At 35.8% G+C, this 18,856-nt stretch overlaps 2 protein-coding genes across 3 annotated transcripts in view; one reads left to right on the top strand and one right to left on the bottom strand.

Annotated features, from left to right (window-relative positions):
- LOC107701771 (transmembrane protein 94-like) overlaps positions 1-14,602 on the bottom strand; it is a 27,845-nt gene extending 13,243 nt beyond the window's left edge. Inside the window, exons 1-12 of the mRNA XM_016503876.1 lie at positions 14,405-14,602; positions 11,186-11,293; positions 10,927-11,051; positions 10,568-10,704; positions 7,757-7,947; positions 6,702-6,735; positions 5,525-5,611; positions 4,866-4,978; positions 4,625-4,729; positions 3,011-3,169; positions 2,640-2,919; positions 1,576-1,749 (exon numbers count right to left, since the gene is read on the bottom strand). Coding sequence (XP_016359362.1) covers positions 1,576-1,749; positions 2,640-2,919; positions 3,011-3,169; positions 4,625-4,729; positions 4,866-4,978; positions 5,525-5,611; positions 6,702-6,735; positions 7,757-7,947; positions 10,568-10,704; positions 10,927-11,051; positions 11,186-11,293; positions 14,405-14,602 — 1,711 coding nt within the window. The remainder of the gene's footprint in view (positions 1-1,575; positions 1,750-2,639; positions 2,920-3,010; positions 3,170-4,624; positions 4,730-4,865; positions 4,979-5,524; positions 5,612-6,701; positions 6,736-7,756; positions 7,948-10,567; positions 10,705-10,926; positions 11,052-11,185; positions 11,294-14,404) is intronic.
- Positions 14,543-18,856, top strand: part of LOC107701786 (GRB2-related adapter protein-like) — a 10,939-nt gene continuing 6,625 nt past the window's right edge. Inside the window, exons 1-3 of one of the 2 annotated variants that reach the window (XM_016503895.1) lie at positions 14,543-14,888; positions 15,747-15,844; positions 18,214-18,333. In XM_016503895.1, coding sequence (XP_016359381.1) covers positions 14,811-14,888; positions 15,747-15,844; positions 18,214-18,333 — 296 coding nt within the window. In that variant the 5' untranslated portion in view covers positions 14,543-14,810. Of the gene's footprint in view, positions 14,889-15,746; positions 15,845-17,866; positions 17,965-18,213; positions 18,334-18,856 lie in introns of those variants that run through there. The other variant, XM_016503896.1, reaches the window with a different exon arrangement.

Here is an 18,856-nt window from a genome sequence, read left to right as displayed (position 1 = left end):
CATGGTAATGTACATGACAATGTTAATGTATTTGGTCTTGGCGGAATAGATCTGCTACGCTGCTGCTGCGGCAGAGCAAGTACCGAGACTTGCTACTGCCAATACATCCACAACATGCTGCTGTAAGCATGTAAGAAATATTGCTGCTGCAAATATAACATACATGAAATAACCCCCATATAGCATACATGAATCACCTCGAAGCAGATCTATACAGGTGGAGCTGGGGATGGTGAAGGGTTTCTGAAGCAGGCTGCAACTGCTACGGCAAGCACTAGTCATATATTTGAATGTTGAGCAGCGAGCTCATTGGCTACCGATACAGCAGAGAACCAATCAGCTGTGCCATGTGATAATGATGTCATTAGGTCAGATTGAGTTAGACCTATCGAACTGCGCCATCTAGAGTTTCATGCCAGAACTCTGTATATGACTCATACCATCTTACTGCATACTAGGCCCTGTCCCAAATGGCACCCTAAACCCTCACGGTCTCCCTCAGAGTCCGCACTTTCGTGACGTAATGCCGTTTTATCCGGGTAGAAGTCGGCTGCGTAGCTCGCAGGCTTGCGGGTTCAGCAGAAGTGCACATAGCAGCCGCGAAGGGGACGCTCGTGAGCACCCTACTGAACGCTAAAATGACGAATGGGCCACACTACGGTCTCGTGGACTTAACGGACACGCGCACGCAGCGGCCATTGTTAGTCCTCAAGACCGAAAGTGCACATGAAGTGTGCCATTTGGGACAGGGCCCTAGTGTGCATCATGCTATCATGGAATACTATGTCCCATAATGCAATGCTCTCAGCTTGATAGTGTAATGTGACAATTGACCTGGAAGTAATATCAGCTGCAATTTTTAACATCTGTTTCTTGATTATTTTATCCAATTCCCAAGAGTTAAAATGTTTACTTGATGGAAATTTACACTTATAAAACCTCAATAAAAATGAGGTTGTCTTGACAGCTAACTGAAATAAGTACATTAACAAAAACCAAATATAATAAAAATAAATTAAACCTAAATATAAATAATTAAATAACAATAAAAATGACAAATGCACAAAAATCTAAATACTTAACTAAAAATTAAAACTAGAATCTTAATATAGAATTAAAAGCTAATTCAAAATATCATTAAAACTTAAATCAGTATACTTAAACTATACTGTCCTATATAGTATCAGTTCTAGTTTTATGTGTCCTGTCTCATGGTCTCTTTTCTCCCACATAGCAATAATTTATACATTTATGAGAAATAATTTCAAGAAATATTAAAAATTACATAAATATTTCATGTCATATTTATTTTGTACGCAGTTGTGCAATAAGTGGGATACTATATAATCTACAAATTATTATCATAAAAAAAAACACCTCCACTAATGACCAGTTGGCTGTATGTTATCCCTTACATACTTTCACATACTGTTTCTGTACACAATGCACAGTATACAATAAATAACATCCTAGCAAACTGTTTCTAACATATGAACTGTTTACTATTGGCTGTGATGTTGTAATGTCACAAACATCCAGGAATGTTGATGCATTTATACATGTGCGTGTGCTCACCGGTGTAAGTGTGGTGCACCAGCAGCGCTATGAGATGTGAGAAAGGAAGCCGTCTCATTGACACAGAAGGTGGAGCAATGATCCCCGGGTCTCCAGGGCAGGAGATGGAGGGCAGGGTGTAGGCTGCCACACTCATTCTCTGCTCGAAAGGCTCCTTCGCGGAGGTGGAGAAGCCTGTAGATTTGCATATACACACACTGTCACCACTACAATGCAGTTTTGCTGGATATTTATTTTTGGAAAATATGAAAGACTTCAGGTTACAAGACATTTATCAAACAGCAACCATGATACTACCATTATATTTCTTTAAATAAAATAACCCTGCAATGCTATATAAATACCATGTTAAATATTAAAAATACCATGCCAGTATTTTTATGTAATGGGAAATATACCACGCCATTGAGATGAATCTTGGTATTTACACTACTGTTCAGATGTTTGGGGTCTGTACATTTTATTTTATTTTTTTATTTTATTTTAATGTTTTTGTCTCTTAAGCTGGAGCTTTCTTAATATAAAAAATACAGTAAAATATGCAAAAAAAACCTGAAATATTATTACAATCTAAAATAATTATTTTCTATTTAAGTATATTTTAAAATGCAAGTTATTTTTGTGATGGGAAAGCTGAATTTTTAGCATCATTACTCCAGTCTTCAGAGTCACACGATCCTTCAAAAACCCCAAACAAATAGTAGTGTACATAATATTCCATGGTATTACCATGGCACATTTACAAAATGGTGACGTCCAAAAAACGAGAAAGTGCTTTCTGTAAATGATGGTATTTACTGTATGTTACTCCATGGTACTTAATATACATTGCTACTGATGTCCAGAAACATGGTTTTACCATAGTACATATGTAGAAACACTACTGATACTTTTTCGCTAGTGATACACACACTATATCCCTTTCTATTTAATCTGGCTTCACTTTTACACTACCTCTGAGATTTTGTTGATGCTTCTGTTTTCTCACAGTTGTGAAACTACCTTGACAAAAGGTGCATTTCCCTGGAGCATTAAACACCACTATTTCTTTCATCTGGCTTTACCCAGAATCCTCGGTAGATGGCAGAGGCCCCAGGGTGGGTGGACTGGCTGACACGGGGGTCGAGTGCGCACCAGCGCGGCATGGGTCAGGTGGTCAGAGAGGCGGAGTATGCGGGTGGTGACTCCAGGGTCACAGAGGACCAACTGCACAGCCAATCCCAGAGGCCGAAGAGAGGGGGCGTGACGCTGCCAGCATGTGTCATCAAACTGCACCCGTGTGTCATCGCACTGAGCCTGACCCACCGACAAACTTAACATCTGCAGACTGCAGAGTGAGCGGATCTTGAGAATAAAGACATCAGATGAGACCTTGTGAGATGTTATGACTCATGAAAGCAGACCCATCTGAATCAAAATATGCATTTTTTTTTACCTTCAGGCCGACTTTTTCTTTGTCTCTTTCTCTCTTTGCCTCTTTTTGCCTCTGTCTTTCTGTCTCTTGTGATGAGATGGACCTGCTAAAGAACAGAATCTTCTCAGGGTTTGGACTGGGCCATGAGAGAATGCCCTGCTTATCAACACAACACAGGACCTGGAATACATATACACAACCAAACACACACATACAAACAATTTGTGACTTTTATTATTCTTAATAAATATTAAATGCAACATAAATATCATTATAAATCAGAGATGCCCAAACCAAAGTTGGTCAGTGAATAACATTAAATTTGGCCCGCCATGCTATATCACAAGTGGAAGGAAAAACAAGCCATTGAAGCATATCTTCATATTGAATTTACAGTTAAAAAAAAAAAAGTTTTGTTTTGGCATTGAAATATACAAAAACAATATAAGTGAATTTGATTAAAAATAATTGAAAAATGTTAATTAAATTTGGTTTCAATACATTTTTTCTATTTAATACATAATATAATATCACTAGATATATTGCAACATTTACTTTTGGCCCACGGCCCTCAATCAGGTTTTGGCCCTTTGTATAAAAAAGTCTGGGAACCTCTGTTATAAATATCAACATTATCATTATTACAATCCTAAACCCCAACACTGCATTTACAAAAATGCATCAAGGTAATACCACAGTATTTTTTTAATACATTGGAGTGCCATGCAAATACAGTGAAAAAAATGATTAAAATTGTGTCCAATACCACTAAGACAATAATTTTATCTAATGTGATGACCATTATTACAATTAAAGCTTTTGTGTAATTTAGTTATGCAATTAAAACTTTGCAATTCTTATGCAATTCATTTTGATTATTAAATTATTGTATTGTGTGAAATTGTGAAATTACTAGTGTTTTGATTAAATTAGATTATGACAAAGATAATCTAAAATAGCATCCACAATTAAATATTCAATAGACCAATAAAATACATAGCAAAATATCTAATATTGACCAAAACCATATGATCCCTGCTGTGAATACGAGTATGGTACTATAATCATTCAGTACTATGGTTTTACCTTCTGATACTCGTTTCTGCCATGGTACTTTTTACAAATATCTTGTTGCTTTTTTTAGATTGTAAGATATCCTGTGGCCCATTTAGATATCTTGAGATATATCAAGACATTTTGTTATATTTATGAAGACATTTTCAGAAATGTAGTCATAAGAAGTGCAGAGTAAACAAAGTTCACATTAGTTCATAAATATTCTTGCATACTGATACTGTGACAAACTGCATTCTGGAACACACTCAAAAGCTCTTATTACAGTACTGAATTACCGTGAGAGAGATAAAATAACATTTACTGCCACAGCATCACTCAGCGTGTGTAGCACAGAGAAACATAATGCAATGTACTGTACAGCGGGTAAGCTATAATTCAAACCGAATACACACACATAAAAATGCATGAATGTCATTGCATTAGATACAATATAAAAACAAGTGGCAATTGTTGTAAAGACGATTTGTTTGCAGATGCCAGTTGATTACTGAATGCAATGACATGCATATATTTAATTGTGCCTTAAGTCTTTTTGTGCCTGATGTCTTTTGAACTTACAGTTACAGATCCCAGACTGTGTAGCAAACTAGCAGTGTGGCAGAGTGTCGATGTTTGACCCCAGAACACTGAGTAACATTTCTTGCAGGCCAACTTCCACATTTCCTGTTCAATGAAATGGGGAAATCATTTTGGCATTCCAAATCATTACCAACAATACATCCATTCACATGGTTACAGTTGTAAGCAATAAATATACAGGCAGCTATTGTGTGGTTTCCTCTTTATTGAACATACCCACCAGTCCGCTGGCTGTGAGCCCATCTGTAAAAGAACACGGGCCTCTCCGTACATGCACACAGGAACCCAAAGCAGGGGGAAAGTCAGGGGCAACAAAGGCAAAACACCATTCACCTGAAACACAACATTTCATGTATTTACTACGGATGCATTTATATGTTTTGGTCAATATTTTTAAATATACACAGTTAAGATTTTATTTTTCAATAAAAACTACAGTTTGCATAAAGTTCAATTTCATTTCTGTGAAAAAGGCATCAAAAAATATAATGCACAGCTTAACAAAGAGATAACTAGTTAGTGCTCAAACAGGTGATAAAAACATAATAATCCACAAGTAAGTACAAGTACTTGTGGATTATTGTGTTGTTTTTATCAGCTCTTTAAACTCTCATTCTGACCGCACCCATTCACTGCAGAGGATCCACTGGTGAGCAAGTGATGTAATGCTACATTTCTCCAAATCTGTTCCGATGAAAAAACAAACTCACCTACATTTTGGATGGCCTGAGGGTGAGTACATTTCCAGCAATTTTTTATTTGTGATTTTGATATGTCTCCAATATACACTATCACCAATATATGTCTAGTATTTGCAAGTGTTTTTCAGTGTTTGTGAGTGTGTGTGAATTTGTGTATGACTGTTTTTGGATATCCTACAGGTAGCTGCAGGAGTGTGACAGGCCACGGTCCCACACCAGGAGCGCCAAACAAAATACGCAACAGATTCAGCACCAGAAGCAGCACCTGGAAAATGAAGGTCAGAAAGATTTGATGAAGGATGACTGACCAAACAGGAAACAAATGCATATTCCAGGGACAAAAAGAACCATAGCATACAGTTCTTAAAGTTATTTATTTAAATATTTTTCATTTTCATAGGCAGTGAAAAAGCTATTGCAATCCATTACATCTATTACCACTAGCCAAAAAGAAATACCAAAAGGTACCATGGTATAACAGTACCTTGTTTTTTTAGGAAGAGTAGCATATGGAAATTCACACATACTACAACTTTGAACGCAATGTTAGTCACTTCTTATAAAAAAAAAAATCGGTCAAGTGCATCTGTCAAAATGTGAAAAGATCATAAAAAACAAGTCTTACCAGCACAAAAGGCGCTGGGCCTCTTTCTAGTAAACTTTGCACAGTAAATTGTTCATTATCCAGAACAGACACAGGTCTGTCTTGAGAAAGCTCCAAACACCTCCTACATAAAAAAGATCCATATAAAAGAGATGACGTCAAATTCTGGGCTTTTTTCCATAAATCCGGGGGCTGTAGTTTAGGAGTTCGAGTGCATAGGATATGCTTTGCCATTGTCTATGATAATTTTCATGTTCTACGATAAAAATCATGTTGTTACAAGCTGATCCAGTGACGGTGGTGTAATGATGATATCATATTGAATGCAGTCCTTAAGCTCTTAAGGAGCGCCAAACAAAATACGCAACAGATTCAGCACCAGAAGCAGCACCTGGAAAATGAAGGTCAGAAAGATTTGATGAAGGATGACTGACCAAACAGGAAACAAATGCATATTCCAGGGACAAAAAGAACCATAGCATACAGTTCTTAAAGTTATTTATTTAAATATTTTTCATTTTCATAGGCAGTGAAAAAGCTATTGCAATCCATTACATCTATTACCACTAGCCAAAAAGAAATACCAAAAGGTACCATGGTATAACAGTACCTTGTTTTTTTAGGAAGAGTAGCATATGGAAATTCACACATACTACAACTTTGAACGCAATGTTAGTCACTTCTTATAAAAAAAAAAATCGGTCAAGTGCATCTGTCAAAATGTGAAAAGATCATAAAAAACAAGTCTTACCAGCACAAAAGGCGCTGGGCCTCTTTCTAGTAAACTTTGCACAGTAAATTGTTCATTATCCAGAACAGACACAGGTCTGTCTTGAGAAAGCTCCAAACACCTCCTACATAAAAAAGATCCATATAAAAGAGATGACGTCAAATTCTGGGCTTTTTTCCATAAATCCGGGGGCTGTAGTTTAGGAGTTCGAGTGCATAGGATATGCTTTGCCATTGTCTATGATAATTTTCATGTTCTACGATAAAAATCATGTTGTTACAAGATGATCCAGTGACGGTGGTGTAATGATGAGATATCATATTGAATGCAGTCCTTAAGCTCTTAAGTCCCTCTCTATGATCTCTGTTTTGTGTCTGATAGATGAGCTAACATCAAAAAACTCTTATTCAAAAGTGAGTACAAGAACACCAATGGAACACAATGGCACTTGTTAGCTGAAACCCTTTCCCTTTCACTTGTACTTTAGGAGAAACATCTGATACTTCCATAAAATATAATTGAGAACTACATGAAATATTAAATATTATTCAAAGGGGGAAAATAAATAAATAAATGAACATACTGAACCACCTCAGCCGCTGGAGTCTTTGTTACCCTGAAGAGCTGTGGTTGGAGCAAACGATGTGGGCGGGGCCTTCCACTATCCAATGGCGAAGGGGGAGAGGAGAGACGACTAAACACATCACTGCGGGATAAAACAACATGCTCTTCTTCCTGTCCTCATAAACCAGGGAGAGAAAAAAAAAATCACATCTTAGTCAGAGGTCTCGTGTTATGCTTCTGTACAAAGAAAAGGTAATTTAGTTCCAATCAGACAATTAGGGAAAAAAATTACATTCATCTGTTGAAAATGGTATAAAAGACACAAAGTGCTGCCTTGGGTGTATTGTAAGCAAACTGTATTTGCATAGACGTATTTATTTATAATAATGTTTCACACAAAATTTAAATTCTGTTATTTGCCCAATCTCATTGTGTGCTACGGAAGAAAATCATATGATTTTTTTTGTCACTTTTAGGTGAACTATTCATTTTAGTTTCTCATGTATTCTAACCTGAATTCCTCTTAGTTCAGTTGGCGCTTCACTGCGTAAAGAGATGATATCACCCTCCACCAGGAGACTGACAGGTAGATTGACCAGTTTCCCGTCACGATAGGTCCATTGTCGTGAAACGGCTGGGCAGGGTGGGGTGAACAAGTCCTCTGTGCCTCTTAGCCAATCAGAGGAAGGATGCTTCAAGAACTCTGTGATGCATTAAAAAAGTTTAGTTATTTTTCTTGGCAAGGTATTTAAAAAATGCTAGCATAAGCTAACAACTACTCTACAGGGTAAAAAAAAAAACGATTGATGACAAAAGTAGCTTTCTACTAGGGGTGAACAAGTCCTCTGTGCCTCTTAGCCAATCAGAGGAAGGATGCTTCAAGAACTCTGTGATGCATTCAAAAAGTTTAGTTATTTTTCTTGGCAAGGTATTTAAAGAATGCTAGCATAAGCTAACAACTACTCTACAGGGTAAAAAAAAACGATTGATGACAAAAGTAGCTTTCTACTACGTTTAAGCTACTTTTTTATAAATAAAAAAAAAATATGAATAGAAAGCTGTATTTGGACCTAATATGTGTTAAAATATCTCCAAAACAATTCAAATGTATTTATTATACAAATAATTAAACACATGAAATAACTATGCTATTTACATTTAATTAATTATTAGAATAATTAAAAAAAATAATGGCTGCGTGTATATGCAATTGCAAGGTACTTCCCTGTTCTCTCTGTGCCAAGTATCCACTTTCCCGTAAGAGCGGGCATGAGCATTTGTAAATTTAATGTGTCATCTGCTTCCAGCTATTTTATAGCTGTACAAAACAGCTTGTTTTGCTGCTTGATATTGAAAACTGGTGTTTCTTACCATATTATTTTAAATGTATTGTCTTAATTATGAACACACTGGTTGTAACACAAAAATTTTACCATTTATTGCACTAGCTCTTCTCGTTATTTCCCTACTGTGGCTAATGAAGCAGAAGTCTTGCACATTCACAGAAAACAGCTTGAGTAATATGTATGTTGGACTTCAGAATGCGGAACCACATACTAGCATAGGCTACTACTCTTACAATTACTACCATAAAAAAGATATTTTTAAATTATTAAGAGTAGTATGATAGAATGCGGCCGTGAATCTTGATAACGCCATTTGAATAATTGAAAGAAACCGACTCAAAAAAATGGTTACTTCACGAATCGAGCATGGATAGTTATTGCTATGATTCCAAACAAGTGACAGAAAATACGGATACTCAAATGAAATATTGTCACATATGAGACAACATTGTAGCATTTGTCAATTAAAAAATGAAAAGTTAACTAGATTTAAAAGCATATTAAAAAAAAAAAAAAAAACTAGCCACACTAAACTCTACCGAGAAATTTTACTAACAGATGCGCTATTTTACTAACCGCTATGCCACTGTTTGACGCTGAAATCTTTATATAATTTGTATAAATAATGAAGTGAAAGTGAAATCAAGAACTTAAAAATCTAGATTCCTGCAGAGTTTAGATCAACCATGCTCAAACACACCACTAATTTTCCAGATCTCTTTAAATTAAAGGGTACCTATTATGCAAAATTCATTTATACATGTTGTTTGAACATAAATGTGTTGGCAGTGTGTGTACACAACCACCCTATAATGATAAAAATCCACCTGCTCCTTTTTTTCTAACCCCCATAAATCATAAACAGTGTCTCAGAACAAGCCATTTGCAGAATCTGTAAAATGTGACGTCACTTTGCACAAGCCCCGCCCACGACTGTTGACCAGAGACCCCACCCTGAGTGAGTCGAACACAATCCGCCATGTTTATCTTCAGCTAGAGCATTTAAAAGCAGCATTCAAGTAAGAAATGTCTTCTTATTAAAGCTATAGATATTATTCAGTACAGAGCGAGTGATTTTCTGCTTTTATTTTATTGTTTGGGTCATATTAACAGCGTAGACAGCAGTATAGGTAGTGTATATTATGCTGCTGTCACTTAATACTTGATATACCAGTTATAACCGACTGTGTTTTTGTAACTTATGTGTGTTTTTAACATAAACTTGTGTGTATTTGATAGTTTAAGTGCAGTAAGACATGAAAGAGAACTTAGTTTAATACTCACATGCCGTGTAACAGCCGCTTTTTGTGCACGTGCTTTGGATGTGTGCGCCCAGAAAACAATATATCAGAAGAAGTTTAAGCTGATATTGGTTTAAAACGCATGTTTTCAGCGCAATATACATGCTAATCAAAACCAAACAGATGTTTTTTGGCAGAATATCTAAAGTAAGAGCTGTAAAGGCACAGCCCTGCTGGAAAAGGGAGCAGCAGCTCATTTGCATTTAAAGAGACATGCACGAAAATAGCATATTTCTGCTTCCACTTAAAATCAAATAGGTACTTTCAAAATGACATAATAAATGATCTGTGGGGTATTTTGAGCTGAAACTTCACAGACACATTCTGGGGACACCTGAGAATTATATTACATCTTGTTAAAAGGGGCGTAATAGGTGTCCTGTAAATTATTTCTTCTAGATTTAAATGAGAATAAATGAGAGCAAATGGACTTGTGTTAGTACTGCTTCTGAGACATTTGCAGTTTGGAGCAAACTAAATTTTTTTAATGAAAGGTAACTAAGATACATACACAATTAAGCCTTCAAACCATCTAATAGCAAACTCTAGGCAATACAATTTATTTTCTGGCAGGAAAGTAGATGAGCATGCTTAGTCTTGCACAAGGTTAAACTAGAATAGCGGATGATTCAAACGAATGATGCAGTGGGGATGTTTGCTCAGTAGGGTGACTAACCCTGTAAAGTGTTCAGTAAAGTCTCCACTCTGCGGGGCATCTCCTCTCTCTTCAGCCACTGGAGGACTGTCATGGCAATCAGCCCAGTCAGAAGAAGAAGCAACACTGTGCATCCGCCAATCAAAGCTGTGCTGTCACTATGACAACCATACAAGAAGATAACTTATGTAACATTTCAGACTTTATGCTAATGACAGATGATAATGCAGTGTTTAAGGTGCACAAAGCATTTTTTTTGGCTGATAACACAATATTTTTTGGGAGGCGCTTCGGGGCAGGTATATTTATCATGCACCAACCTTTTCAATGGAAAAAAAAATATTTCATGCACATATTTATAATATATTAATTGATGTTACCTGTTTGGTTCAAACACATGGCAGGTGATCAGACTTGTTGCACACAGGGTTGTCAGTAAAACCCCTGACCAGTGAAGACTGGACCAACGCACAGAGTGATGCAGAAAACATCTGCTCCATGCTGCCTGAACAACACCATACCAAAAGGTCACCTTCTAACAAAAGACCTTCTGTGATGGTATCAGGTTGTAAAACGTCTTTTGGAGCCTTTATTTTTAAACACAGACATGCATTACAAATTGCAAGCAAGCCCACTTGCCTTCCAGTGGCCATCTTTTATACAGCTCTCTCTGTGTTGTTGTAGGACAGACAACAGCTGAGTGTGCAGCAGAGATAAAGCCTCCACCGAGGACAAGCCGAGTTGTCTCTAATAAGAGAGATATGTTACAAAAACTGATATGCATGCAAATCATCTTCAGTGAGCTAAAATACAGTACATAGACCCCTGCTGTGACACTCTATGTCAGCAAGACCCTTTAAGGGACTTTTTTTGTCTGTACTTATGATAGGTTTTAAAACAGTACAAGAGTTTTTGTTTGAGCTTTCTAGACAGGCTTTTAGTCTGTGGGATTTTCCTGTGAAACCTTCTGCAGATTACATCGTTGCACCAGTAGGTGGCAACAAGTGACTGTCTTTATTATGAGAGAATCATTCAATCAACCGATTCGTTCAAAACTGATTTATTCAGGAACAAAACAAGCATCTTTATAAGTCAGTCATTGACAGTGTTGGGGGTAACACATTACAAGTAACGCAGGTTACTTTTAGATTACAATTAGATTACTTTTTTCAAGTAACTTGTGAAGTAACGCATTACTTTTTCATTTACAAGGAAATATCTTAGTTATACTCTTTCAAATAAGTAATGCCAGTTACTTTGTTTTCCCATTTATTGACCGACAGCTCTCCTGTCCCCATGTTGAGAGAAATCAGGAATACATCTGAATAGCTGCAATCTGAATATAAGATCCCAGTCTTGTTCTTAATTGCAAGCTATCGTTACTTCAGTGACGTCTGTCTCAAAATGAAGCAAGGTTCATGAAATTTAAATCATGGTTATTCATATGAATGACCTCAAGAATTACTGAGTAATACCTGAATCAACTATGTATTTAAACTGAAAAATTATATTCAGTAAAAAGATCTTCATTATGTAATGGAAAGCTGACTTTGTTGTAAAGGGGTCACAGGATGCTACATGCACTTTTACAAGTTGTTTGAACTGAAATGTGTGTTGGCAGTGTGTGTACACAACCACCCTATAATGATAAAAATGTACGTTTGTTTTTGAAAGGAATGCGCCCACGATCTACCTAAATGTGTCTATGTTCACGCGAATCATTCGTGATCCAGCTTCACCTACAGAAGAAGTGAGTATAAGGTTTTTAAATGAATCTTTGCAAATCGCCTTTCCTAACAATGTGCTAATTAGCAAGTTTCATGAGGAATGCAGCTAAAGTAAACAGTCCCTCAGAGAGCGGGCTCGGAAGAGAGGGGCGGGGTCAGCAGAGCTCATTAACATTTAAAGGAAATTGCTACAGAACGGCTTTTGACAGGGTAAAAAAGGTGTTTTTACACTACCATTGAGAAATTTTAACCAAACTATGTTACAGACTTTTCATTAAGACCCTAAAGAATCATATCAACTTGTGGAAAATGGGCATCCAATGACCCCTTTATTAAATTGGGTAAAGTGTAAAGAGAACTAAATAATTATCATTTGCATTGAAAATATGATAAATAGAAAATTCTGACAGGTCTACTATTACTTTAGAAATTGCTCAAACTACAGTATGGTAGCCTATTTGCAATTAAAACTGCTAGGTTTATATGAACTTTTATCTTCTTGCCTATGAATCCTCACTGTTACCACCATACCAAATGCATTTAGTGTTATTATATTAAATTTCCATAAGGGATAAATATTCTTTGCACATCTGGAATACAAAATAATATCAGTATTCTATGCACTGGCACTTTTTTTTTTTTTACCTTGAAATGTTGTTTCTGTACTCACCGGCTCGCAGCTATCATCCATATAAGTTCTCATTGTGAGCACTGAAAGGCACTATGACAGTTTCTTACATGTTTGTGTGTGTGGTGGGGGCTGGGGGGGGATGCTGCCACCAGCACATGTTCTTAGAGATGCCAACTAACTGTCAGCTGTCAGATACAGAACATTGAAATCATCTCCATGCAAACATGCACAAATAAGAAATTAAATATTCAGTTCAGTCTCATGTTTAAGCTATATGGTTCTGAAATGCCATAAAACGAGTTAATCAAGCTGCGCTAAGAGGGCAGCTAGGGAGAAATGAGATATTGTGTGACCATGTGCACTTATTAAATGTCATGTCATCTGAATCAGCGAGGACGTGACCAGCATGCATAACAATCAAACACATGCACAGCTGCAGCAAGCGCTCTTAATAAGGGTCATGTTGTAGGTTCAAACAGAAAACTGCCAGAGGGTATCAAACATGTGCCCCCTCCAACAAGATTTATGATTTAATTTTTTGCATAAAAATACACCATACAATAAAATAATATATTGTAAATACACTGTTTAGAATATTTCAGCAACACAAATGGAAGTAACCACAAAAACATAAATCAAAACTCTCTTATTTGAACTTCTTTGCAACCCATACATTTTCAGCTTATACTGTATATTAGAGGTTTACCGATAGTGGATTTTACCAACAACAGTAACTAGGTTGGACCACGCTGGCCAAAAACCAATTAATCAACCAATAGTTTTAAAAATGTTTTAAAATAATAAAAAAAAAATCTATATTTAAAATATAAATGTAAAAAATTGTCTGAGTACATTTTATTATCAATTTATTAGTGCTGTCAAACGATTAACCGCGATTAACCGCATCCAAAATAAAATTTTTTGTTTACATAATATATGTGTGTGTACTGTGTATATTTATTATGTATATATAAATGCACACACATACAGTATATATTTTGAAAATATTTCCACGTATTTCCATGTATATATTTATATTAATATAATTGATATTATATATCAATATTTTAAATGTATAAACTTAACATATTTTTCTTAAATATATATATGCTTGTGTATGTATTTATAATACATAATAAATATACACAGTACACACATATATTATGTAAACAAAACTTTTATTTTGGATGTGATTAATCGCGATTAATCATTTGACAGCACTAAAATTTATATATTATTTATATATAATTTATTATATATCATGTATATATTTTAAAATAAATTTATACACAGTATTCATAAAGAGTCACATATATGCGGATGTACATACATTGTTTGTCTACAAATCTATTATCAAAAGCATTGGAACATAAGCGAAGACAAGAAACAAGTCAAGAAACAAAGTGTGGTCACTTTTTTTGTTGTAGTTTACATTATATAGTTGAGAAATTAAATGGAAAGCGTGTGATATTCTGATTTGGACATTAGTTTCCTGCCCACTTTAATTCTCTGTTTCTCACTTCCCTCTCTCGCTCTCTTTCTCTCTTCTCTCTCTCCATCCTCCTCCATTCCCACAGTGCACAGCTGTACTACGGCAGACACACATTTTCTCTCAGATTCTCTATCATCATTGTGCTTCCTCAGTTTTCCACTCAGTCTTTTTGTTGCTCCAGTTTTTCTGCGCTGAAGGCTACTCATCATTCTACAAATTATCCGTCTCATTCACCATCTCCATTATACATCTCCATACTCCATCCTTTTTAATCACCTTCTCTACCATTTCATCTATTGCCATTTGCACTTGTCCTTTCCCATCCCTTTCTCTCTGAACTCTTTGTTGTTTTCATCCCGGTCTCATCTCCACTTCACTGCCTGTCTGTTCTTTTGTTTTTATGTTCTTTCTTCAATGGAGGCTGAGGCACTTTACAGTTTCAGGGCGACTGAATGTGATGAGCTCAGTTTCCAGAAGGGTGACATCTTGAAGGTGAGTCTGTGTGTGTGTGTGTGTGTGTGTGTGTGTGTGTGTGTGTATGTGTGCAGTAGTTTACTGTGGGTATGTGGCACACTTGGATGAAACTATATGGATGCTAGTCTGCTGCACGTTTACAGAAAATACTAGATCAGTGAGTCAGTTTGGTGGGAGTGTGTGCACTCAGTCTTAGCATGTATTTCAGAATGGATATCTGTGTGAATAGGTAGTGATATATGTAGCTGGGCAGCTTGTGGGATGGTACGGTACAAGGTAATTCTTGTGTGAAGATATCTTTACAGGCTCCTTTATAAATTACATATCTATTAGGAAAACTGTATTCCAAAAAACGTATACAGTGAAGGCAGTAAAACACTACCATAGTCCTTTATTTGTTTATGTGTAATTTGCATTGGTTTGCAAGCTGCTTTTTTGTTTTGATTACCAAATTATGTTATCTGGGGAATTGCATACATAATATGTATATGGATACTTGAAAAGTCTTTTAAATGTACGCTACCTAAGCAAATGGTAAAGTTAGAAATGTAAATCTTTTTTTTTTATTATTTTTTTTATTAAATTCAAAATATACTTCCAAAGCAATTTCTGAAAAGCATATGCAGAAAACTCGATTACCCTTCTTTGGTATAGTTTCAAAATAAATATTAAAAAAAGATATAAATGTCAAAATATTAATTAATTTTACTTTTTAAAGATTTCATTTTTAGATTTTCTTTATTTTTAACAAAATCCCAGTGATTCATGAACCATAGTTTTGGAAACCCTGGCCTAGTCTATTCTTAAATACGGAGAAAAAATATCTAACCTAAGCTGATAGTGGACATCTGAATACTGGTCTTATGTTTATTTTAGGTGACAAACATGGATGATGATCCGAACTGGTACACGGCTGAGCTGTTTGGTAGGCGGGGCTATGTACCGAAGAACTATATCAATGTAAGACCTCACACGTAAGTATCACATGACAAAAATGAATCTAATGTAGCATGTGGTTTTATCTGTGAATGACCAGGCAGAATTCGTTGAGGCAAGACACTTCAGGCAAAAACATTGTTTTTTAATGCACTGGTCAATTTTGTGGCTTTTCATAACGTGTTGTTTCAGACAAGTTAGTTTTGTTGGTGGAAAGAAATAATACAAAATGCACTTCTAAGTTTTATTGCACTTTATCTATTACAGTACATATCTTTACAGGCCATTTTCTCAAAATGAGGTTATATGGTGTTTATATATCACAACATTTTATTTATAAAAACATGTTTTCTAGCTGTTTTTACAGTATTTATGGAGTGATATAAAGAGATATCCAAGATATATGCTTCTGTAAAAAACCTTTAACTTTAATATGTCAACACAATTAAACAAGAATTTTGAAAATGGCTTTGTCCATTGTTTAGACTTCTGTTCTGGAAATGTATGCAAATTATTCACGTGGTGCGTCTCAATGTTTTGAGAAAATTTTACAGTCTTTAAAAGGAAATGGTATTGTTCTCGCCATATGATAATAAAACACTTTAAGTGGAGACAGTCTAGTCATATTTTTTTTCAGAGTCTGTTATTGTGATGTTTTATGCAGAGACACTGACTCAGTTGGAAACTAGGACATTTCCAAAATCAATTCATGTTATACTTTCACTTTTACTTTATTTGTAGTGCTGATATCTCTAGTGGCCCACAAAGTATTTGATAAGTGTTGCTTTCTCCATGGTTATAATTGGAGCAAGTTTAGGGTTGGGTTTAGAATTAAATGTGTTGAAGAATTAATCTGTGTCAGACTAGAAAAAAAAAAGAAAAGATTTTTGAAGAAGAATCTTCTTCTGAAATACAAATGTAGGGATTTCCCAGCATTTCATGACACCCATTGCTGTGGGTGTGGACTTCCCGATGGTGTGACTAGGACTGAAACTGCTTGGGAAGGACATGTGCTAGGTAAGGACTTCCTTACCTTGCAGTTTTACCATAACATGAAAGATTGAGAAACTTGTGAGGCATTGAGGATAGGTAAAAGTCAAAGCCCAGACCAAACCCCAACAAACATGCTGTAGCTTGACCTGAACATAGCAGTTTATGACTGAGAACCTACCAGTCATTCTGAAATAAACGAATTAGTCAGTTAAAAATCACGATCATGATAAAAAGAGTGGACTGAATGAGATCAATCACGGCTTATGATAAATGCAGTTGAAGCTACTTATTAAGTATAAGATGGCAGAATGTTGTCACGCAATTAAACATGTCATTTCACTCTATATCATGCAGGCACTTGTATTTCTAAAAATCTGAAAATATCCAGTGATACAAAAGGGGAAAAAAACAATGCATATAATGCACAGGTTAAAACCATTTTTTAAGCAATTTTGATCAAATATATATGTATTAAAGTTGCAGAATTTGCAGCTATTATAATAATATTTTGGCATTTCTGTAGCTAAAACATTAGATCATAGCACAAGCAATACCAGGCTCATATTGAGTTCCCAGGGAATGTATGAACTGATAAAATATACATCTTAAATGCAATGTAAAAGATTACACCCCACATGCATAAATGTATATTTAATAGTGGCCTTTTTAGATCAAATCAAGAGCAGATTATTCCCTTTATTTATGTGATTTTAAATTATTCAGTATTATGTGCTTTTTCTAAATGTACATGGAAAGTGCTTGAGACAAAAAAAAACCCACACAAAATACTTTAAAAAGTCACATATTGTAAACCTCAACACATGAAACAGACACGAAAAACAACCAACTAGCCTTTTTACCAGAGGAATAAACGTATCCTGACATCACAAGATAATAAATGTGACAACAAAATCAGCAACAACAAAGTAAATATAACTGGCAAATGGTCAAACAATGCAACCATGTTAATTATTCATGCCCTGGTGCATGCTGGGAATAGACAGACTGGGACTAAACCACAAATCAATTTGAACCTATTTGAACAACAACAAAGCATTAAGATTTTGTACTTGCTGGTTTGACTTCAAACATAGAAATGCTGCATCAAGATGCTGCTCGTGAAAGCTGTACTACAATCATGCACTTTAAAAAGTTCTTTTTCAAGGTAGTCATATACAATATTATTGTAGATATTTTTTTGATGAGAAAATACTATTTCAGACTTCAGAATTTCACATTTAATTCAATGTGTTACTAGCTTTACTAGCAATTTCTGAGTGAAAATTGTTAAATTTAGATAGATTATTTACTTGATGAAAGAATCATTTTTAAAGTGTACTGTACCAGTAGTCCCCTTTCAATCCATAAATATACAATATGATGTTGAACTGGCAGCTGCGCTTGTACTTTGCAGGTGGTTTGTGGGCGGAATTTCACGGCAGGCAGCAGAAAAGCGTCTGAGACCGCTGGAGTGTGGAGCGTTTCTCATTAGGGAGAGCGAGAGCACACCGGGAGAGTTCTCCGTGTCTGTCAGGTCAGATGCACCCTTACAAATGAAACCTGCCTTCACCGGACTATACAGAACACCACAAACATGTATGCTTCATATATTGTGTTCCCTATTCAGGCTTGTTAGTATTATTCCCTGCATTTGCTGCATGCAAACGTCGACAATGGACGTGTGTGTACTCGCATATGCAAGTGTGGTAATGTGTGTCCTTGTTACCCTATCTGGTTCTTCATTAACTCACTCTAATTAGAGTGAAGTGCATGGTAGCGTGTTGCTGTGATGTAATCTTTTGCTCCCAGCACTCCAGAACCTATTTAAACAATTCAGAGTTCTCTACGTGGAAACTGAAACCTTTTAGATATTCCAACCAAAAAGTATATTTCGTAACACTTTCTAGAAGACCTCTATATGGAATAGCTAGGCTATTGCTTGGATGTTCGTTGCTAGGTGGTTACAGTCCAAGTCAAAAAAGCCTATTAAAGGGATACTCCACCCCAAATTAAAAATGTTGTCATTAATCACTTACCCCCATGTCGTTCCAAACCCG

This window comes from Sinocyclocheilus anshuiensis, unplaced genomic scaffold, assembly GCF_001515605.1.
Source record: "Sinocyclocheilus anshuiensis isolate Anshui unplaced genomic scaffold, SAMN03320099.WGS_v1.1 scaffold2260, whole genome shotgun sequence".
NCBI classification, from domain to species: Eukaryota; Metazoa; Chordata; class Actinopteri; order Cypriniformes; family Cyprinidae; genus Sinocyclocheilus; species Sinocyclocheilus anshuiensis.
Note: the sequence above shows the minus strand (reverse complement) of the source record. Positions and strands in the feature narration are given on the sequence as shown.